This window comes from Harmonia axyridis, chromosome 1 (genome assembly GCF_914767665.1).
Source record: "Harmonia axyridis chromosome 1, icHarAxyr1.1, whole genome shotgun sequence".
In the NCBI taxonomy this organism is placed as follows: domain Eukaryota; kingdom Metazoa; phylum Arthropoda; class Insecta; order Coleoptera; family Coccinellidae; genus Harmonia; species Harmonia axyridis.
Window position 1 is genome coordinate 23,004,293 of NC_059501.1, and position 21,794 is coordinate 23,026,086.

A 21,794-nucleotide genomic window follows, 5' to 3' on the forward strand; every position below is an offset into this window, starting at 1 on the left:
CTCGAAATCGGTAGCACTGGTAGCAGATAAGACAAAACTTCAAGAAACCAAAAGTGTAGTACCTACTGGACCAAACTTTTTTTTACATTTTTCTAGATTACTAGTGGTCACCCAAAAAAAGTTCTGAAGGAAGTAGCGGGCACTGTTTCAGAAAAAAATATCACCCTGTAGATTTGGATTCAAAATTAGCATACCACATGATGAAAACTTTGAATTGGAATATATATGCCAAATTTAAGTTAAATAAATAAAATATTAATTAAAATCATGTAAAGGGAAGGTGTTATCAGAAAAAAAACTTAAAAAAGAATCAAACTTTAACACCATGTATCGCGAAAATAAAGCGTTTACGGGTCTCTGTTTATATGATTTTTTTTACTAAGCAATCTGTTATTTTTATTTGTACCTCCGATTCAGGAACACCCTATTTTCATATACATGCAAAATATCCAGCAATCCAGCCCGATAAAAGTACTTAGTAATCACGGAAATATAGGTATTTTGGTACCTATTCTATGTTCTTTTTTAATTTTCTATGGCACGGAGCTTAAAATTGTTATTTCTTATCAAAACACCAAAATTCTCAAATCCGTCAGTTTTGTTGTCAAGGAAATATTGGGTAATTTTTTCCGATTCTCTTTTTCAATTTTTAATGATCCTGATTATACGGTTAAGATAAATCTTTGCGCAAGCCTTGAATTTGATATTCTACATCCAAATGCAAATCTGCAGTTTTGAAATAAACGTGAAAATTTTTCAATCGATCATATGTACGAAACCCCTAGTCGAATTTCTGCCTATAAACAATTTCGGGATTGGGATCCAAATATACTTGGAAAATTTCAAGTATCTAGCTCGTTTAGTTTGGGAGTCATCGTCTGTACGGAAGGACAGAATGAAATTTGAGGACGAATTCGCCTGCGGTGACTTGAATCTTATCATTTGTAAGCTCAAAATCGAAAATTACAGCCATTGTGACGAAACGATAGCGCGATCGGTTTGGAGACGAGCGCTCAAATACAGGATGTCCCAACGAAAATGTAACCACCACAGAACTCAGAAACGAAGATTCAATAAAACAGGTTTCTGTTTTGAAAGGGACGAATTTCCATCATGAGTTCGTTCCGAAAAAACCATCCCCATGAAGATGGCATCAACCCCCAAAATTTTTTGAATAAAAAAAAATAAAATTTTCAAAATTAATTTTCCTAAAAAATTAGTGATCAGCAAAAACATTTTCAAAAAAATAATAAGACTATGGTTCTTAGTAATCCCAAAAATTGCTGGGAACTACTTATTGGGAATGGCTAAGAACAGTAAGAACTAAGCATTTTTTTAAATTTTCGAAGCACCGAGCACTGGTTCAAAATAGTGGTTTCAAGCACCGTTCCGAGTGCTTTTGTGAGCACTAATCACCAGCTAGGGCTTTGGACAGCTCTGCCAATAAATACCAATTAGTAGTAAGACATGTAATGGATATACCTACACAAAAAAAGTGATTATAGGTAGGTACTTATCGCACAAGCATTAAACTTTAAGAGAGGCCATAATAGAGTCATTATATCCCAATATTTCGAATATAAATAAGTGTGATGACACAAAACCCTATTTTTAAGTGGCATAAGCCTACTGAACCCAAGAGAAACTGCTAATGAAGTGATATATTTAACAGTTTCGTGCCTATATTTCATATTCATCATTAACTACGTATAATGATAATATAATCTATCACGGCTAAAAGTAAAGTTCTCAACGTCAAGGTAATTGGTTTTAAATATAAGTTAATATCAAACGTGATGAATGAATCACTTTTTTCATTATTGAGTAAAGCAAGTCGATGGTCATGTCAAGAAAGAATTATTTGTAAACGTTGATATCAGGCTAATTCCGATCCTGTATACAATCGCTATCACATGATCAACAATATGGAGAACCAGTAGAACCACGACATCCAATCAAAAACCGACAAATAAAAGTCTATAGATAAGTAATTTCTGTTTGTATTCTTATCGTGGAACTACAATATTATGGCGAATAATTAAACGAAGGGGGAAATAACTAGATCCCAGTGAAACTTGTAAATATTACTTGCATTATAAAATAGAATTATAATTGAATTGTACAGTGAAACATCTAAAATGGAAAGTCTACCAGTAACTCTGATCGTCAAAGCTCCTAATCAACAAATTGAAGATCAAACAGTGAAGTGTGAGCTGTCATGGACAATAAACAAATTGAAACAACATCTTTCGGAGGTGTATCCCAGTAAACCTGTGAGTTATTCGAGATTTTCTGGATTATATATAAACAATGATAAAATTTTCTCTTAGACTAATACATTATTATACAATCCAATATTATTGTCCAAAGCGAATACAAAGTCCATATTATGATTTTACCGAATTAATTTCTAAATTCTTATCGCTAATTCTGCTGCATTAGGTTTATTGGATATGTATTTCTGCTAGGAGAATGTTCCTTTTAAATAGTGAAAATGGAGTATTATTGGTTCTGTATGTTTTGGAAAAAGATTGTTTTGAAATGATGAAATGCATTCACGAACTCTAACTTGTCAATATTTCCATTTTAACCATTTTATTTTTTTTTAGCCCAAGCATGAGCAAAAACTTATTTACTCTGGTCAGTTACTAAACGACGCTCTGGTGCTAAAAGATGTCCTAAGGCAGTACGAAGGACAAGAAACACACACAGTCCATTTAGTTTGCACTCCTAAACAAGACCCTACTCCACAAAGAAGAAATATGACTACTTCTGCTCCAACAAATCCACCCCAGGTGAATAGAACCACAAGTACCTCTGATACAAGACCAAATGTACAAAATTTTGGAAACATGGGAGTTCCATGGATACCCGAAGGTGTACAGATAGATCCAAATTATGCTGCTCATATGGCAGCTATGCAGCATGCCTATTTTCAATATATGAATCAGTACATGCAACTGTAAGTATCAATGCTTAGACTAATAATGGTAGTTGTCAAAATTTTCAATTGGAAGAAGAATTTTTCACAATGTTGATTTTTTATAATTAATTTCATTTCAAACCCTGTTACATCATTCAATAATTCAAATATAAGCTGTTTTTAAGCATAGACATGGTATGTTCATGGAATAATTGTAAACACACAATATTTAAATTATGAAGTTTATTCTAATTAACCAAATACATCAATATTTTCTTGCAATAAACCGAAATATTGTGGGATATTTTATCCGAATATGAAAGTTACTATAGACGGCTAACATAATCAAATGTTCAAAAATTGCTTTTATCAATCAAAAAAAAGGATCTTTAAAATTGAAATAGTTCCATATGTAATAATTATTATTCCGGTTTTTGTAATCTATTAATTTAATTTTTCTTCCTCCAGTGCTGCCAATTCATATGGAGCTTCCCAATTATACCAACCCAATATAGCAACACAACACATTCCAAACTTGCAAGTACCCCAAGCAGCGCAGCAAATTAACCAACAGAATGAAGAAAATGAGCCACAAGCCCCTCCTCAAGATCAACAAAGAGATCCTGAAATTAATGAAAGAGATTGGCTGGATAATTTCTATGCTATCAGCAGGCTTTTAGTGCTTTTCAGTGTTGTCTACTTCTACTCTAGCTTTCTGAGATTTTTCCTTGTTCTTGTCTTAGGTTCAATTATGTATCTATACCAAGTAGGTCTTTTCAGGAATGCAAATAATAATAATAACAACAACAATACAGTACCTGGAGATCCGGGAGCACCCCAAGAAGAGCAAGCTCCTTCCAGATTCACATTAGTATGGACATTTTTTACGACATTTTTTGCTTCTTTGTTACCGGAAGTACCAAACGCTGTATGAAATTTCAGTAAAATTTTTCAATATAGTATTTGGAATGAAAATTATTAAGTTTACCATTTTTATGTGAATTTTTGTGACCTATTAAGGATTAGTAATTTGTACAATATCATTTCGTCATTATTTTTACATAGGAAATCTTTGATGATGGTCCTTATTATTCTGTCTTTATGGTAGTCTTACTCCATCTGCTCGTGAAATTAATTTATGTTTTGTTGATATTAAGTTAACAAACTGAAATTTTCTATTTCCATAACGTCGCTATCACCTAATTTTCAGGTTAACTTTTACTTCAGTGTAGGAGATGCCATAATATGTTTAATCGCATTATTGGAAGAAATTTTTAAAATAGTTCATACAAATCAAAGGTTACCAACGGAATGGCAATGTACATATAAATTTTCCTCATCTGACACCTCCAAAGAGGACTTATTTGCTGAAACTGCTTTGTCATAAATTTAATTTTGTAACCAATTCAGTTTCTAGAGGCACAGACTGAAAATCTCTAGTTGCTTTTCAATCAATGTATATAAATATTCTTACAATACCAGTGAACATTGTATACTCCATTAAATTGTATAGTAGAATGATACTCTGAAGAAGTTCTTTGGAATCAAACATTCGAATTTTTCAGCGAATTTTCAGACATTTCACAAATTTATAACGGATGTATACTTGAGAGAAAGAAGATTCATCTATTATTTCCCAAATATTTCTTTGATTTTATCATCAAAAAATCATTTATATTATTGTAATATATTGTAAAAAAAAGTTATTACTCGTCATAATCTGTTGAAATAATAAAACAGTTTTTAATATAATCATACTAATAGGATTTTTAATTTCAAAAATATTCTTTCCTCAGCATCGTAGTAATATGCTGATATTACTGTTTTCTACAAATTTATTGCTTTATAGGACTTCTTTGATGAGACTTTAAATGAGAGAAAAATTCTATACCCAATGAGTTTTTAATAGTGCACTGCAACCAAATAAAAAAAACAATGCATAAAGCAAATTTGAACTTGATTTTCACTAGTTTTTTGGCTGGAAAAATAGTTAATCATTCCCTGATGAAAACTATCCCAAAGACTCCTTCATTTCTAAGTAATGTAGAATATAGTAAAATTGAAACAAAAAATTACTATTTCTTTCTATATGATTCTTCTATGAAAGAAACTAATAGACTCAGTCATAGCTATTACCCTAAGTGTTTGTGTTACTCTTTCTAATCATTTAGATTTATATGAAGTTTAACGAAATATATTCAAATATATAATATATTAGATTACTTTGTGATTCAATTGATGATTATTCATTTATTGAGAGTTATATTATTTATTAAAAAGAGTTTGAAAGAATACTGCTTATTCTTAAAGCCTTTTGAGTACAAGCAAAAAAAATCTTGCATGTCAAAAACCAATCTCCCAACGAATCATTGAAAAAAAAATCTGCTAATGGGTATGGTACAATAATACTTCCTTGTTCTCCGTACCTATAAAGTCAGCACTCTACAATACCTTTCTTTTGGTTTTGTAACGCTTTTGAGGTTCTAATTTTCGCAAGGCATATATTAAAAAAAAAAACTGAAATTGCTATGGTAACATAATATGTCCCAACCCGAGAACCCATTCCAAATTCAATCAAAATTCGACTCGTATATTCAGATCTTGGTTATTTCACGTTAGCCACCCTATTTATAGGCAAAAGAGCTGAAATTTTTATGAAACCAGTTGTATACGATCCAATTTTCATCAATATCGAACAATTTAATTTGAATCTCCAACCAAAGTTGAACAAATTGGTCTTAAATGGATTATGAGAGTGTAAATTTTCAAATTGTAAATTTGAACCCGGTAACACACTGTCACATAAACTGTTACCAATTACCTTCTAGTAAGAATTCGATCATGTTATTTACCACATACTAAGCATTCACTTTTCATAATTTGTTCAAAATAATGAAGAAACATTAATGAACTCCATTCGAAATTTAATTCAATTTCCTCTTTTATTTTCTTTTTTCTCAATTACTTATTCTGCTTGGAAATTTGCACATTTTACTCTTTTCAAAAGGTTCTATAGGGAAAGGCAGATAGGTGTACATTAAACCAAAAAAATTATCAACTTACAATTTTATTATTGAAATAACATAAGGATAACATATTTACAATAAAGTATTCCAAAAAGAAATCTAGTTAATTAAAAACATTTCACTTGAACTATTCATCGATTGACATGAATTTCAATTCAATATTAATAATCCGTTCATTTTTCTCTTCTTAGATAGGCAATGTAAAAAATAGAATTTTAGTAAACCTCACACATCTTACAACTGTTGAAAATTTTCGAGAAATTAGGACTAAGTGATTTCACAAGATGAACCCCATGTATTTACATGCCACTCCAGACATTATCATGCGAGATACAAATCAATAAATAAATTGACTTACCGCTTAGTCATATTTTGTGGCGCATATCGTTCAATAATATTCAGGGGAAAACTTACATAATCATGTTATCAAAATATCAGCTAATAATAACAAAATTTTAGGTCTTCGATGCAAGAAGCAAGTGTTGAAATATCTTGCAAGTACCAAAAGATTTTATGGCAATTTACATTCTATTACACTCAAAGACATCAGAGAAAATTTTCATCCAGTAAACAATTGCTGATTAGAAGTTCCAAACAAAACGAATTAAAATGTCATAGTAAAAATAATGAAATAAAAAACCACGACATAAACAATGTTTCCACTCAAATATGGGAAAAAGACAAATATATTTTCGAAAAGAAATTGAATTGATTTTAAGTCATGATTGCTCATCTTGAGGAAGATATCCATATCAAATTCTCTGTATTTGATTGTATTGAATATTGCTGTGTGGAATTACAATTCATTCAACTCGGAGCAAGATTTGGAAGATTACTTACATAAAATATTTATTTTTCTAAAACAATTCATACACAAGAATTAAAAAAGACAACCAATAAATCATTTATTGTTTAAGATATTTTTTCTGCAGAACTTGATGGATGGACAATGTTCAACTGCTCTGATAAAAATAAACATCAGATTCTTATTCAAATAACAATGAAAAAAAATAGAGAGAAAATAGAGATTATTATATTTCTCATTATTAATGGTAAGATAATGAAGAACAATAAAAAAATACAATATTTAAAGGCAGATTGTGACATTACATAAAAAACAGGTTGAACTGAACTTCAAAACTATTAGCAGTCAGGGAGAAAATTGCATGGCTCTCAAGTCTTTTGATGAATAATTAAAATATAATAACATAGAAAATGCAAGATTCAGCCAAATTATAAAAAATGCTCATATATCATCAGTAGAAAGAGTTCCAAAAAACTTGAATGATATAGCTGAGGTATGGAGAATTTCAAAAATCTTGTATAATAGTTTAAAAAGGTTTACTTTTATGCAGAGCAGTAATTCCCACAAAAATTCTATACGAAAAACCAACAAACATTATCATTATATTGAAATCAAAGTAAAAGGCATAATGGCGCTCAATAAAAAAATCATCTTTCCCTTTCATATATTGAATATTCCACTGATCTTCTGAAATAAATCTCCAGGGATCTTTCGTAATTAGCGGTAAGTGTCTGTACACCTCACGATCCATCTAATTTTGGCAGTCAGCAGCAGCGACAACTCGCTAGTGGATTCATCGAAAAGTGTTGCAACGTCGCTGTTAGACCAAACTGAGGTCACTGCTCGATGATGTCAAATAATGATGTGAAGGCGCACGCGCCCAGACCACTAGCCGACATCAGACGCACCAATTCCTGCGCGTGCGCCACTGCAACCTCCAGTGGAGGTCGACGAGGCTTATTATTTGATTCTGTGTGATAGAAAATAGATTCAATCACTGATATTTCAAATACTTATCACCTGTGCTCACCTAAAATAGCTGAATTGAGGGAAGCACATATATTTTCTCTCTCTGATGCACGCAGTTGCCAACCAACAGGACTTGACCAGGGATTAGAATATGCTAATAAACTAAACGCATCCTGAAATAATTTATGATATATTAAAGAATTTGTTAAAAAGACTCGACGTCTAAGACATATTTGGAATTAATTTTTTCAATTTGAATTTGTATTGTTGATGAAGTTGACTCAATGTTGTCAATACTTACCTCTAGCATTTTCTGATTGGTTTCATTCTCTACCTTATCTGCCTTCAACCTTTGGCTAAGGCTATATAATTCCCTGCCAAATTCTAATATTCTCTCTACTTCAGGTTGTGTACAGGCTTTCTTACTGCAGGGCTCATCGACATCTATAAAGTGACAGAAGTCAATAAAGTAAATGAAACATCGATATTTAATGATATTGTTATTATTATTAGAAGTCTATTGCAAATTCATATATTACAGAAATGTGTATAAAATGTGCAATGGGTGGGCATATTGTGGATTTACTTCTATTTGGAGTTTGGAGAAATGCATTTGATAAATGTTTCGATGCAGAAGACCTTAACAGAATTATGGTTTTTTCATGGGAACACAAAACTTTTACTCACCCATTTCTTCGTCATCGTTATTATCACAGGTATGACTAACATTCTGAGAATCATCAATGTGACTATTTCCATTTTGATATCCATTTGTGCTAATGCTTGTTTTTGTAATGTTATCACCGTGTCCATTTTGTGATTCTTCTGTTACATCCATTTCAACATCACTGTTACCTATGGCTATAACATCAGAATCAGGAAAGCTTCCTTTATGTGCAGCATTAGCCTGGTTCATTTCTGTAACGAATATCTGAATTATAAACACTACCTGAAACAGCTGGCTTGAAGAAATGTGTTCAACCATTATGCGCTCACCTTGGACTCCCTGCTGTTTCTGTTTATTACTGAAATTTTTCGTTGACTGTATGACAGAAGTCAGTACAGGGCTGGCAGGCCTTGGAGGAGAACTATTGTTACTATCAGTACAACTTCTTTTCAAACTACGATCCAAATCAGTTCCATTAATCATTTCAACAAACTGACGACATTTCAACATGAAAAGTAGGTTCTGATTGTTTTCAAGCAAACCAGGATACAATTTGAAAGTTCTTTCTATGGCTTCTCCCATCTTACCAGCTAACACTAATTTCAGAATCTCTGAAATTGAGAAAACATAATTAGGTTCAATCGAAGAAGCCAAGGGAATCTCTATAACCACAGTGTCCATTGAAATGAATCCCCAGTACTTTCACACAAGATTACAAAGTTTTTTTTACAAGCGATCAGAATAAATTATATAAATTCTATAAGCTCTTCTGCTGGCTTATAATTATAAAAAAGAGAAATTCTCGTGGTGAAACAGGCCCTGGATCATTCATATTCTTATTAATATGTCGAAAATCACAATGAGAAAGAAATACTCACTCTTTCTATTTTTGATAGAATTAAGATCTTCTGAAAAAGGTGTATTTGTGATTTGAGCAAATGCTTCAGCTGTATTACAGTAGCCATGATGTATTAAGTAAGAAGATACCATTCTGGAATTAAAAGAAATTACACAATTTAATTCAACTGCATAAACCTTGCATAAGCAAGGTTTATGCAGTTGAATTAACTCACTTGCTCAATATGGCCTGCCATTCCCCCTGACTTTCAGGCACTGGGAAATTGTATATTTCCATTTTTGTCTTAGTTTTCAGCTCATTCATCATATCTTCGATGTCAAATAAAAATGGTTCTTGTCCAAAATTGGCATCAACTACCTCTCCAGGGGTTTGTAAACCAACTGTAGGATAGAGATTAGGCTGAAAAATTCCTAAATTATCATATTCTGACAAAACCAGTTATTGATAAATCACATTACTAGATATACCAAGATTATTAATGGAATTTTCCAACTCACTTCGGAGGAAAACAAAATAGATCAATCCATTGAAAAAAAAAAAGGATTTTAAATTGCTAATTGATTGTGAATTTTATACTTACAGGGAGATCTCTGAATGCGATACCTAAATGGTGACCGTTCTTTGTATAAAAACAAGTGTTTTCCACCAAATTGACTCCACAACCTATAACGTCTCCTGTCGTAAATGTGGGACCATATGGTTGTCCAGTACCTGACGAACAGAAAGAATGCCCGTCGTCCCCGTGATAACCATAAGACTGCTTGTCCCAACCTGAAATACCCTCCTTTCAATGAATGAATCCAAAAATAACAAAAAATTTTCAGCAACTAGTGAAAAAGTTCTTTCACAAATTCAATATTCATACTTGGCAACTTTGAGGTCATTTGACCTGTATGAATTATAAAGTTAGTACCTATTAAATAGAGGTCTCAAAGAGGCCTAGAGGAGTAGGAATAAAAAATGTAAAAACAACGCCAAAAGTAAATTATAACCTGAGAAACTACATGAACTACTAAGTCAATAGAAATCAATTTTGACCTGCCTCCTATGGCCAATAAAAAGCTAAAGATTTAGTGAGAACGCGTAAACAAAAATAGTGATCGATTTCACGTCACTAGAAAATTTGTTTATTTTTAGAAAAACACTGTATAAAAAACAAAGAATAAATTATAATTGAAGTTATTGCACTATTGACGAAGAATTCTCAAAAGGAATATATTTATTTTTGACCTACCTCCTATTGTCACTTCTGAGATAAGTCAATGAGAAAGTAATGACAAAAATATCTAACCTAACCTAACCTAGGAGAAAACCTAAAAAACAAAGAAAAAAAATAGTACAGTTGAAGTTATTTCACTATTAATGAAGTTTGAAGAATTCTCAAAAGGTACCAATATATTTTATTTTTGAACTACTTCCTATTGCCACTTTAAGATATGTCAGTGAATTGGGAGACAGTAAAAACACAGATTACGGATATCCGTAATCTGTGCAGTAAAAATGAATAGTGGTCTATGCCACGTCACGTTGCATCACTAGAAAAAAATGTGATGTATCTAACCATAGTATATCCTTATACTATGATCTAACCTAGACGAGTATCTAATGGTGGGTTTATGCACCATTCCTACTAATGACTAAACCTAAGACTTCAGTGGCGTTTATGCACTCTCATGTTAGTTCTTAGTTATGGAATGCGCACGTGCTCGAACTAATTTCTATTTGTTCTATACTTTGATGTTTGACATTGATATTGATTGTGAAAAAATTTAATTTAATTTTTTCAAATACACCTAATACTTTTCATCGATAAACACGAATAACGGAACATGAAATGATAGAAATGGTACTCGTTAATATTGAAATTCTATGCGGCCAACCATTCTTCGAAAATATTGATGATTTTCGAGATATTAAGCATGACTGTTTTTTTTTTCATTATTAATCACTCGATATATTTGATAATACAATGTTATGGTGAGTCCTATTGGAATTCATTTTAGGTGAAATATTATACACGAGTTAGTATATCTGAAATGGACCTATGATATATTGTAACGTAAAATTGTGTAGTGAAAAGAAATTCATTATTTTTCCAATAGATCTGGATCTCGCGTTGTATAAGTCCGATCGGGTTCCACTAGATGCCATAAGAGAGATATGAGATTTCGTAATACAAAAACTTTTCTGACAGTTTTGTGATTAGTTGACTCGGTTCAGTTTGAGCGCGCGTCAAAGATGGACACTAGCGAATATAAAATACGCTGTTTTACGGGTTTTCTTCAATGAAGGCGAAAATGCAAGCCAGGAGGCTGAAAATATACATAGTGTTTATGGTTCTGATACTGTAACAGCCAATCACGCGCAATTTCGGTTTCGTCGATTCCGTTCCGGTAATTTCGCCACGCACTTGAAGGCCAATTGTCGAAAATGTCGATAAAATTATGGACATTGTCAGGTCCGACCGTCAAGTGAGCACTGTTTCGATTGCCCAAGAGCTAAAGATTGCTCAAAAAATCGTTTGGAAACATTTGCATAAGGCTGAAGCTCGTAGTATGGGATCCATAAGAGTTAACGCAAAAAACCTCATGAACCGAATTTCCATCTGCGAATCGCTATTGGATCGCAACGAAATCGACCCATTTTGGAAACGGCCAACGACAACGTCGAGCAAAATCGGTCGTGGTCGAAACGCGGTAAGCCGGCGGAAACGGTGGCCAAGCTAGCTTGTATTTTTGGTGGGATTGACGGGGAATTATCTACTATGCTCCCATACGGCACAACTGTTAAGTCGGAACTATACTGTCAATAGGGATGTGTCGTTCACGAACGAACGAATCAAAAGACCCGGGTCTTCAGAACGAATGGTTCGATCGGGTCGTCTCTCTGAAAATGATTCGTTCGTTCGAACCGATCCGAATGAGCCAAACTTTCACATTCAGTTCATTCAATCTGAGGATCTTTTAGGACCCAAAGATCCATAGAAAGAATGGTTCGTTATCCGAGCCTAGGTAGATGGGTTTCGGTTTGGACTGACCTTAAAGGAACATATGGTTGTAATAAAATACATCCATTTCGCAAATGAATCATTGGCTCGGCACTTGGCACCCGGTTTTGAAGAAAGATGATAGATAGTAAAAGAAACTGGGCTCTGTAATTGCACTCTCTTAGATGCACCAATTACTATTCCTTGAAAATGTTATGGTCTCAAATATTGTTCATTATTTTTTGAGAATTTTTTTAACTATATATTCAAACCTCACTTTGTAAAGATCAAAATGAATATTTTTCGGGAACAAAATATATTAATTAGGGTTAATATCAGTTTGAGGGATTTCAGATCTTCTGTATTTATTTGGTTGGAATAGATACAGGTAATGATCATTAGGTAGTTTTCGTTAAAATTAATAATTCAAGACCTCGTGAAGTTAGTGTTCTGTACAAAGTACATTCATGATTTACTTCTACTTCTTCATTAGTCATTTAAATATTCCAAAATCATCAATTTGAACTAGGAATATATATTAGATTTTGAAATTTTTTCGAAAGGCCTATAATCATCTCATGAACCAGATATCAATTTATTATATTCTGCCATCTCAGTAACTTATAACTTTGAGATAATGGATTATCTCCTTTATGTTATGTTTATGATTATGTCTCAAAAAAATCATTATCACAAATTCACGATCCGATTAAAAACATACCGACTAACAAATACAAAGCTGATATTAACTTAACATTCTTTACCAAGAAAAAAAAACAAAGAACGAAAGAACCAGATCTACGGATCTTTGAATCATGCGCAAATCGTACATGATTCGATCTGAGCTAGTGAGCTGAAAAGAACCATTGGGTCAATTGAACGGGTCTTTTGAACCGGGTCGTCTCAGGAATGGATCTGGTTCGATCCGGTTCGTCGAAATTGAACGAACCACACATCCCTAACTGTCAACAATGAACGTCTGAAGGAAGCAATCGCCCAGAAGCAGCCAGCTTTGGCCAATAGGAGAGGAATTGGGTTCCATCAGGACAACGACAGGCCACACACATCGATAGTGACTCGCCAGAAGCTGGAAGCCTGGCTGGTAGGTTCTCATGCATCCACCTTACAGTCCGGACCTGGCCATTCCTAAGAACTAAGGACTAAGAACTAAACCTAAGAATTCAGTGGCGTTTATGCACTCTCTTGTTAGTTAATAGTTATGGAATGCGCACGTCCTCGAACTACTTTCTATTTGTTCTATACTTTGATGTTTGACATTGATATTGATTGAGAAAAAATTAAATTTAATTTTTTCAAATACATCTAATACGATAACGATAAACACGAATAACGGAACATAAAATGATAGAAACTGGTACTCGTTAATATTGAAATTCTATGCGGCGCACGCGGCACTTCTATATTTTACCTGAACCCTTAGTTCTAGGGATGGGAATACCGGTTACTCACCAGTCGCGTTACATTCGCGACCGCTCCAGAAAAATACCGCTCCAAAATACCGCGATTTTGTAACTGTGGTTACAGGTAACAAAACCGTAGGCGATTGCAACTAAGTTGAGTACCAGCGACGGAGGAACGAAGGAAACGAGACCGTTGGTATACCTAGACTATTTGTGGATTGTCCTGTTGAATAATAATTCATTGTTCATTGAGTTTCTACGTAATTTTAGAAGAACGTATGCAAGCATAACAAAATCATATAACTATAAAAATGTTTTGGTGGCTCAGAATAACAACAAAGGCTAGAATCTTCGAAGGGCACCTCATTAAAAACAGATGGTGTAAACTCCAGTGGAAATATACCATCATCGGGTAATCTAGGTATTACGTGAAAGAAATTATATCTGGAATTTCATTGGCAAATTGAATATTACAAATTGATAGAAACTTATTTCACATATAGTAATATCTAAAATCGATTTTTTGTTTACCGTTATTTTACAGAGAATTTTTAAGTATATTTGCATTTCCGATTGAGAATAAGGTTCAATTGTTGAAAGTAATCTCGGACTAACTAATTTACATTTGCTACAACCAATTTTTATCGAAGAAATAATCAAAAAATATTTAAAAAAAAAACATCGAAAATATTGATATCATTAATCGAATTGTTTAGTTCTAATTCTGGAAAATACTATGGAAATCAAATATATTCCATTAGGCACTGAAAACACAATGGCAAAAACGATTTTTACGAAGTTACAGGAAAGTAAAGTAATTTCTCCTCGTTGAACATGGCGCAAATGAATGAAAAAAAAATTTAAAGCACTGACAGCAGGAGTTTTTGGGTGATCATAAATGAATTTAGTTTTGTAAAAGGCACTGGCGTACTATTTTTTTTTCGATGTTATTATTCGAAGTCCGGTACCGGTACGCCGGTACCGGTAACTATCGTTACTTTGGAACCGGTTACTTTACGTTTGTGGAACGCGCGACTACGTTACTCAAAAATACCGTTCCAAAATCGCGGTATTGAAATACCGTCCCATCCCTACTTAGTTCTTAGTTGAAAGCTGGTCAACTGTATAGGGCTAGTGTTAATGCTTAGATAGAGTGCATAAGCTTCAATTCTTAGTTTTTAGTTCTTAGGTTTAGTCTCAGTTCTTAGGACTGGTGCATAAATCCACCATTAGCGTTCAATTCTTAGTTCTTAGTTTTAGTCTTAGTCCTTAGGAATGGTGCATAAACCAACCATTAGTTCTAGTCTTAGTTCTCAGGACCAACTATGAAAACATAACGTAGATGGCTAATTTTGGGAGCTAAGAACGTGGAAGCATAGAACTCATTAGCAGAGTTTTTTCATGTTATAAGTCATTAAATGTATGTAAAACTTGTAGTGTGTCTAATAGCTTATTCGACTGGCTGCACCAGTTCGAATTAATTCGAGCTAATTATGTCATTTAGCACTACAAAAATTCGAATTAATTCGCACTAGTGCAGCCAGTCGAATACGCTATGATTTATCGGACGATTCCAAAATTTTATTACTGGAAACACAGAATTGTAACAACAATATGACATTATTATCAACACAATAAGAAAACTATAAACATCAACAAGAAATTAATGACAGAACAGAACTCCCTTTACCTATCATACCTGGTAATCTGTTCATGTTAACTCCTTGAGCAGAAAGGCCGATTCCCATATATCCATCTCTACCTTTACTGACAATCTTCACCTCGAAATAGTACAGACCACAAGACGCTGGTATAGGATGAGTGGCTTGAACACTAGCAGCATCTCTGTGGGTTTTTCCATGACCTGAAAAAAATTGATGCCAATGAACCTAAAAGTACTTTGAAATTGTCATAAAACCTCCTTATCTAATCCAGCTGAACTGTATGCAGTGATCAACAATTCACCACCGTATCTTACTATCTAAAATTTTCCAATAACTTTTTTTTTTTTGGAAAAATGCTTCTAGACGGTGCAACACCCCTTCAAAAGTTTTCGCTATAACTAACGCAGAGAAAATAATGAAATTTGTTATGACTTTTGCTAATTAGAAGCTCAACTGAGAACCTACCATGATTATTTCAATCAGTTGCGTCTCAAACTGGAGATTGAAAGGTGAATTCCACAAGAACTTTGTCGTTTCCCAATATTTTCAAATTTTGATAAAAAATTTCGAAAGCCCAATGTTTCAAATTGAAAAAAAAACTTATACTTATATCGGTTGCACCGTTATCGAGAAAAACGGATTTGAAAATTTCTCATTATCGAATTCTTACCTCAAAATTGAGTTTCGAAAATGTTGTTACGGAATTTACACTTGAAACCTCTCGTTTATGTATGTTCTATCTATCGCACATTTAAAGGGCATTTTCTGCGTCGAGAAACATTTTTCGGAATCATTATATTTATTTATCGAAAAGAAGGTTTCCCAATAACCGGTTTTTTGGGCAGCTGTCATATTTTGACATTTGACAAATAAAAACTGCTCCATTACTAAAAATGGCATAATACATGCTTTTCAACACCGCATTGAAATTGTTAAAATTCACTATAAAAATGGTGAATATTTTGCATTCACAATTCGCAAAACTAAAGCACTTTTGGGAAGTCGTGATGCATCTTCTCGGCCGGCAATAGGACTGGAAAAATGTGGAAAAATTTGAGCTGTTGGGACAAGTTAGTGATGTGAGGAATAGAAACCGTACAACTAAGAATATATCAGGTGTGTGAATAAGTCTTTCTCGTTTTTTGTAAGAGATGGTGCCACCAATACTGTGCGAGTATTTAATGGTTACATATGTCATAATCAAAGCTTATTCATCTGTCAACAATTCCACACTAACACATTAGTTGAAATTTTTTCGCATCATAAATTTTTGAAATCGTGAAAATGTCGAAATTTGAGCAGAGTCGACGTCATTCGCGGAAAGTTTCACTTTATTGGTTCAATTTGAAGAAATCTGCTGCCGAGGCGCATCGGTTGCTTCAGGAAGCTTATGGAGAAGGTTGTGTCGATGATTCAAGTGTTCGCGGATGGTTTCGACGCTTCAAAAGTGGCGATTTCGACGTGGAAGACAAGGAGCGTTCCGGGCGGCCGCAAATCTTTGAAGATCAAGAATTGGCGACTTTGCTTGATGAAGATTCGTGTCAAACGCAAGACGAACTTGCTGAAGCATTGGGAGTTGACCGAACAACCATTTCCAAGCGTTTGAAAGCCATGGGAATGATCCAAAAGCAAGGAAATTGGGTGCCGTACGAACTGAAGCTGAGAGACGTCGAACGGCGTTTTTTCACTTGCGAACAGCTGCTTCAGCGACATAAAAGAAAGAGTTTTCTGCATCGTATCGTGACTGGCGATGAAAAGTGGATCCGTTACGAATATCAGAAGCGAAGAAAATCATGGGGACTACCCGGCATGCATCATCATCGACGGCCAAGCCAAATATTCATGGCGCCAAGCTCATGCTCTGTATATGGTGGGACCAGCTAGGTGTGGTTTACTATGAGCTTCTGAAACCGTATGAAAGGATCACAGGCGAGGTCTATCGACGACAATTGATGCGTTTGAGCCGCGCACTGCGAGAAAAACGGCCACAATACTCCGACAGGCACGACAAAGTTATTTTGCAACATGACAATGCTCGCCCACATGTTGCACAGCCGGTGAAAACATACTTAGAAACGCTCAAATGGGAAGTCCTACCCCACCCGCCGTATAGTCCAGACATTGCTCCGTCTGATTACCATCTCTTCAGATCGATGACGCATGGCCTGGCTGACCAGCACTTCCATTCCTACGAGGAAGCCAAAAAATGGGTGGATGACTGGATAGAGGCCAAACCGGTCGAATTTTTTCGCAACGGGATTCGTATGTTGCCAGAAAGATGGGGAAAAGTTGTAGCTAGCGATGGCCAATACTTTCAATAATTCATTTGTAACCATTTTTTCACAATAAAGGCTCAAAATTTGAAAAAAAACGGGAAAGACTTATTCACACACGTTATAGCTGCTGTAGCCAGTATTGTTGACGAAAACCCAGCTTTGTCTATTCCTCGTCGATATTGGAAATTATGCGACGTATTTTGCTTAAAGACTTAGGTCTTAAGGCTCTTAAAGTTCAATTAACACCAGAACTCAAGCCGGTCGATCACCAGTACCTAATGTCGTATCTCGGCCTTCGCTGATTGGGTCCTTGAAATCCTTCAAAATGATCCCGATGTGATCACAATTCGCCACCGAGATCTTGTGATTTAACACCTTTAGGGCCATGTGAAATATAAAATATAAGGTCTATGCCAATGCTCCACAATCGATTCAAGAACTTAAAATTGGACTTGTTAGTTGTGACTTGTGGAGGACATGAATGAATTGGTCATGGAAAATTTCATGAAAAGAACATGGTGCTGCAACCGTAGCCGTGGCGGCCATTTGGCTGTTACCGTTTTCCATCGTAAATGACATACCTTCCTCTTTAAAATGAAATAAACATCCATTAATTTCTCTTGGAATTACTCTTTTTTTTTTAACAAAATGAAAATCTCTTATTGGAAAACCCCATATATCACATAAATTGGATATCATTCGATCAATTTATTCAGTTGTATAAACTGAAACAGTTCTATAAACTGTTCATAATTTTTCATTTTTGACATGTTCGAATCCTATGTAGGAACTATAATAATATACAGTGATGTATTCATTTTTGAATTAATAAAGGATGTCTATATCTATCTATACAAACAAAAAAACTAGAAGTAAAATCAGAAAAAGCATTTAAAATTGTATTCTTATTAACTGAAAAAATACCCATTTGATCGAACTGGAATTTGGATATCAGTTACAATATAGTGAAAAGAATATCAAGCAGAATTTCAGGGAATTATATGTTTGAGAGGCGGTCCCCTACAAAATTTAGATTTTCCAGAAAAGGTATACGTCGTGAACATGCGTAAACGTGAAATTTCCATATCTCCGCTCTAATAAGTCGATGTTGATGGAAATTTATAGATATCCAAATGGGTTAGTAATTTCAAGAAAATTTCAGGCACACGGTGCTTCAAATCGTGCGAATGTGAAATACCCAAGATTCAAATATTTCGAGTTCTACGAATATTCGTTATGCGATGCGAATAGGTAAATTAGGAGATCTTGGAAGATAAATGTGTTACAAGAACAAAATCAACATATTTTGGAGTACTGCTCTTTTTCACTATACAAATATATTCATAATAAGAGCTATGTTTGTTCATATAACAATTATTGAATGAAAATTTCCATATACAAGCGTAATTATGTCACAATGGTAGGCATTATGAAATATACAACCTCTAGGTTTTTGATTTGACCGTAATGCGTTTTAGATCGGCCGGGCAGAATTGAATTTGAAATCAGTGAGTTTAATATAATCATTCGATTCCAATTTCAGCACATAATTCACATTTGTGCGAAATACTAGCGCTTGAAATCCCAAAATAATGGGATTTTGTTTATATATACCTTAATTAATGAATGGACAAACATAAATCTCCCACAAAAGTATGACATTTGTGCGTGGGTTGTAATTCAAATTAACAATAATTTCATGGACAGACAAACACTCAACTAAATAAACCTATTTCTGCTTGTGAATGTATCCCAAAAGGACTTAGGTTTGCCCTTGATCCAGGTTTTTACTCTTTTATTGAACGTTCTGTTATTTCTTGTTTCTTAAATATATCTACTGGGAGTTGATTATAAAGGAGAGGTGCGAGATAGGTATATGAATGATCTTTGTGCAACGATTTTTTTTATTTTCGGTAATTGAAGATGATTTCCTCTTATTTCCATATAATTCTTAGGAGGTATCCCTCTAGATTGTGTAGAAGTGATCTTACTTTGTGTACTACTAATTTTGTTTGTTCTTGCCATTTTAAATGTGAGTCTACCATTATTCCTAAATATTTAATTTTTTCAGTATTTCGTACTTGAAAAGGTAACCCATCACTTTTTTTTCTGTATTTCAAACGTAGGCTTTCCGCTTTTTAAGCTAATGAACGACATAAACTTGGTTTTATACATATTGACAGTAAGTTTCCTGGGATTCAGGAATTCTAGTATCTCTGTAAAGTCCTCCTCGATTTTCAACTTCAATGAATTCCATGTGAGATTGTAAGGGCTGTATAAATGACTGCATTGTTCAACTGACAGCTTTAGTTTACGGAAATGAAAGTTTATTTTCTGATGTGACATTTTATGGCATTTTTAGGGTATGAAAAACCCAAAACAAAACATCACTCGAAAATGTGAAAATTTCGAAGTTTTCAAAATGAAAAACATGATGTTGAGAATATAAATACAAAATATAAATATAATTTTTTTTCCTGAGTTAGTAATGTTCAGGGAACTTTTAAGATTTACACTTCTAAAAACTGTACTACTGTAGTATCTGATATGAATACCCATCATAAAATTCATTCAAGTTCTCACTACGTCTTATTTAGTGTAGAAATCGTAATGGTACCTAATGCGAGAATTGCGCATATTAACATAGGAAACGCAGCCGCACGCACAAGAAAATTATGAAATGTGATCCTTTCCTATAAAATGAACCCCTTACCCCCGCGTCATAATCAGCTGATTTCTTTGTTTGAACACAGAAGAAATTCAGCATAACACGGTCGATGACATAGCACCTCATAAATGGTGAATTGTCAGGAAATCTAGGAATCTGAAGAATACTTGTAAAAGACAAGCTCATCTCACCATTAAAAGTTAACAGATTCTAATCCTTGATGAACATACCTTTGTAATGTACACGCAAATTGTTCTGAGACAATCCAATATACGTATATTTTTCTTTTGTGCTCCAGGATCTGGGTAATGGCGTTTTTTCTTCTTTCACAGCAGGATAAAGCTTTTTCAGACGGTCAACCATACCATTTTGCTTTTCAAACTGCTGATCCATTGCACTCCGATCACAATTCACGGCAGCCATTTCCAAAACTCCCTTCTACCAATGTCATGAAATCTAATTGGATTCTGTCTTTCTTTGAGAAAAGCGTAGTGAACATGCGTCGAGTATTTGACAGATCAAGAAATTATAACTTTTCAATAATCTGATAGATGTCACTAACAATAGAATTAGAAAAAAAACCTAATCGATAACACAAAATTACAAATTTTACATAAATATATTTATTTATTCATAATATTAGTTAATTCTAGGTTTGAGATTATCAGAACCTCTAACAATATGCATATTAATTTTTTTCTAGTTTTAATTTACTATCAACAGTACAATGATCGTTTTCAAAAGGAGAATGTTTTCCTGGCTTCACTAAGGTGCCACAAGATTCTTGGAATTTTATGAATAAAACTATTGCATTTTATCTAGCTTTCAATACAATGTTATAACACATATTAATTATTATTCATACAATTGAGTAAGTTTTATTTAACATACATATCATAAAATACATATTTTCATTATTATATTAAAATACTTCAGGATCCCTTATTTTCTGCTATCATATCCAAAATGAACTTATATTCAAGCCGGTCCCTCCATAAATTTCTAATCCTCTCTTTTCTATATCCTAATACTTTTTTGCATTCTATTAAGCTTTCTTTAATTTTTCTTATCCTTAAACGGTTCTCATTAACACATTGCGATATATTTCCAAAGATCTGCATTACTAATGTGAGATCTTCTTCGTGTTTCAACACTAATTCATCTAATTTTTGGTCGCATAGTCTATATTGCATTTCTAAATTAGCCTTTTCTCTATCTCTTTGTTCATCAGTTTCACTAGCCGTGAGACTTCTTATAACAGACATTAACACCCTGGTCTCTTTTATTGGTTTAACCCCCCTTGGGGGTTTGAATGGTGGCAATTCTTCCATTATTATCGAACAAAATATTTTCAAAGGAAAAAGTAAAGATGTAACACGAAATATGTCCACTGTGCTGTCATTATTAATGAATGCATATTTCTATTTTTTCCGTCCTAAAAAAATAATAACTTAGATATAGATTAGATATAATACTTTGATTTGACTGAATGTCATTCAGGTTAGACTGGTTAGAGCACTGCAAAGACTA

General features: G+C 33.7%; 3 protein-coding genes across 4 annotated transcripts; 1 reads left to right on the forward strand and 2 right to left on the reverse strand.

Moving 5' to 3' along the window:
- Positions 1-1,956: 1,956 nt before the first annotated feature.
- LOC123685327 (homocysteine-responsive endoplasmic reticulum-resident ubiquitin-like domain member 2 protein) lies at positions 1,957-4,680 on the forward strand. The gene is made up of 3 exons (XM_045624986.1): positions 1,957-2,273; positions 2,610-2,962; positions 3,392-4,680. The coding sequence occupies exons 1-3, from the start codon at positions 2,139-2,141 to the stop codon at positions 3,855-3,857; spliced, it is 954 nt and encodes a 317-aa protein (XP_045480942.1). The 5' UTR covers positions 1,957-2,138; the 3' UTR covers positions 3,858-4,680.
- Positions 4,681-5,974: 1,294 nt separating this feature from the next.
- LOC123670655 (ran-binding protein 9) lies at positions 5,975-20,755 on the reverse strand. 2 transcript variants are annotated; one of them, XM_045604167.1, is made up of 10 exons: positions 20,495-20,755; positions 15,347-15,520; positions 9,830-10,020; positions 9,464-9,648; positions 9,269-9,381; positions 8,720-9,001; positions 8,411-8,641; positions 8,025-8,167; positions 7,785-7,896; positions 5,975-7,724 (listed from the first exon to the last, which is right to left on the reverse strand). In XM_045604167.1, the coding sequence occupies exons 1-10, from the start codon at positions 20,685-20,687 to the stop codon at positions 7,591-7,593; spliced, it is 1,758 nt and encodes a 585-aa protein (XP_045460123.1). In that variant the 5' UTR covers positions 20,688-20,755; the 3' UTR covers positions 5,975-7,590. The 2 variants fall into 2 exon arrangements, with proteins under 2 accessions (XP_045460123.1, XP_045460124.1); XM_045604168.1 differs by having other exon boundaries at positions 15,356-15,520; positions 20,495-20,753.
- Positions 20,756-21,126: 371 nt separating this feature from the next.
- LOC123670658 (exocyst complex component 4) lies at positions 21,127-21,788 on the reverse strand. The gene has a single exon (XM_045604172.1). The coding sequence runs from the start codon at positions 21,593-21,595 to the stop codon at positions 21,197-21,199; it is 399 nt and encodes a 132-aa protein (XP_045460128.1). The 5' UTR covers positions 21,596-21,788; the 3' UTR covers positions 21,127-21,196.
- Positions 21,789-21,794: the final 6 nt, after the last annotated feature.

Excerpts from the sequence above, each read along its gene's own strand:
- LOC123685327 (XM_045624986.1), top strand. The coding sequence starts at position 2,139 with ATGGAAAGTCTACCAGTAACTCTGATCGTCAAAGCTCCTAATCAACAA. Across the intron at positions 2,274-2,609 it reads AGGTGTATCCCAGTAAACCT|CCCAAGCATGAGCAAAAACT; the intron begins GTGAGTTATTCG and ends ATTTTTTTTTAG. Across the intron at positions 2,963-3,391 it reads ATGAATCAGTACATGCAACT|TGCTGCCAATTCATATGGAG; the intron begins GTAAGTATCAAT and ends TTCTTCCTCCAG.
- LOC123670655 (XM_045604167.1), bottom strand. The coding sequence starts at position 20,687 with ATGGCTGCCGTGAATTGTGATCGGAGTGCAATGGATCAGCAGTTTGAA. Across the intron at positions 9,002-9,268 it reads TTCTATCAAAAATAGAAAGA|AGATTCTGAAATTAGTGTTA; the intron begins GTGAGTATTTCT and ends TCTCAATTTCAG. Across the intron at positions 7,725-7,784 it reads CCTCAATTCAGCTATTTTAG|AATCAAATAATAAGCCTCGT; the intron begins GTGAGCACAGGT and ends TCTATCACACAG.
- LOC123670658 (XM_045604172.1), bottom strand. The coding sequence starts at position 21,595 with ATGGAAGAATTGCCACCATTCAAACCCCCAAGGGGGGTTAAACCAATA.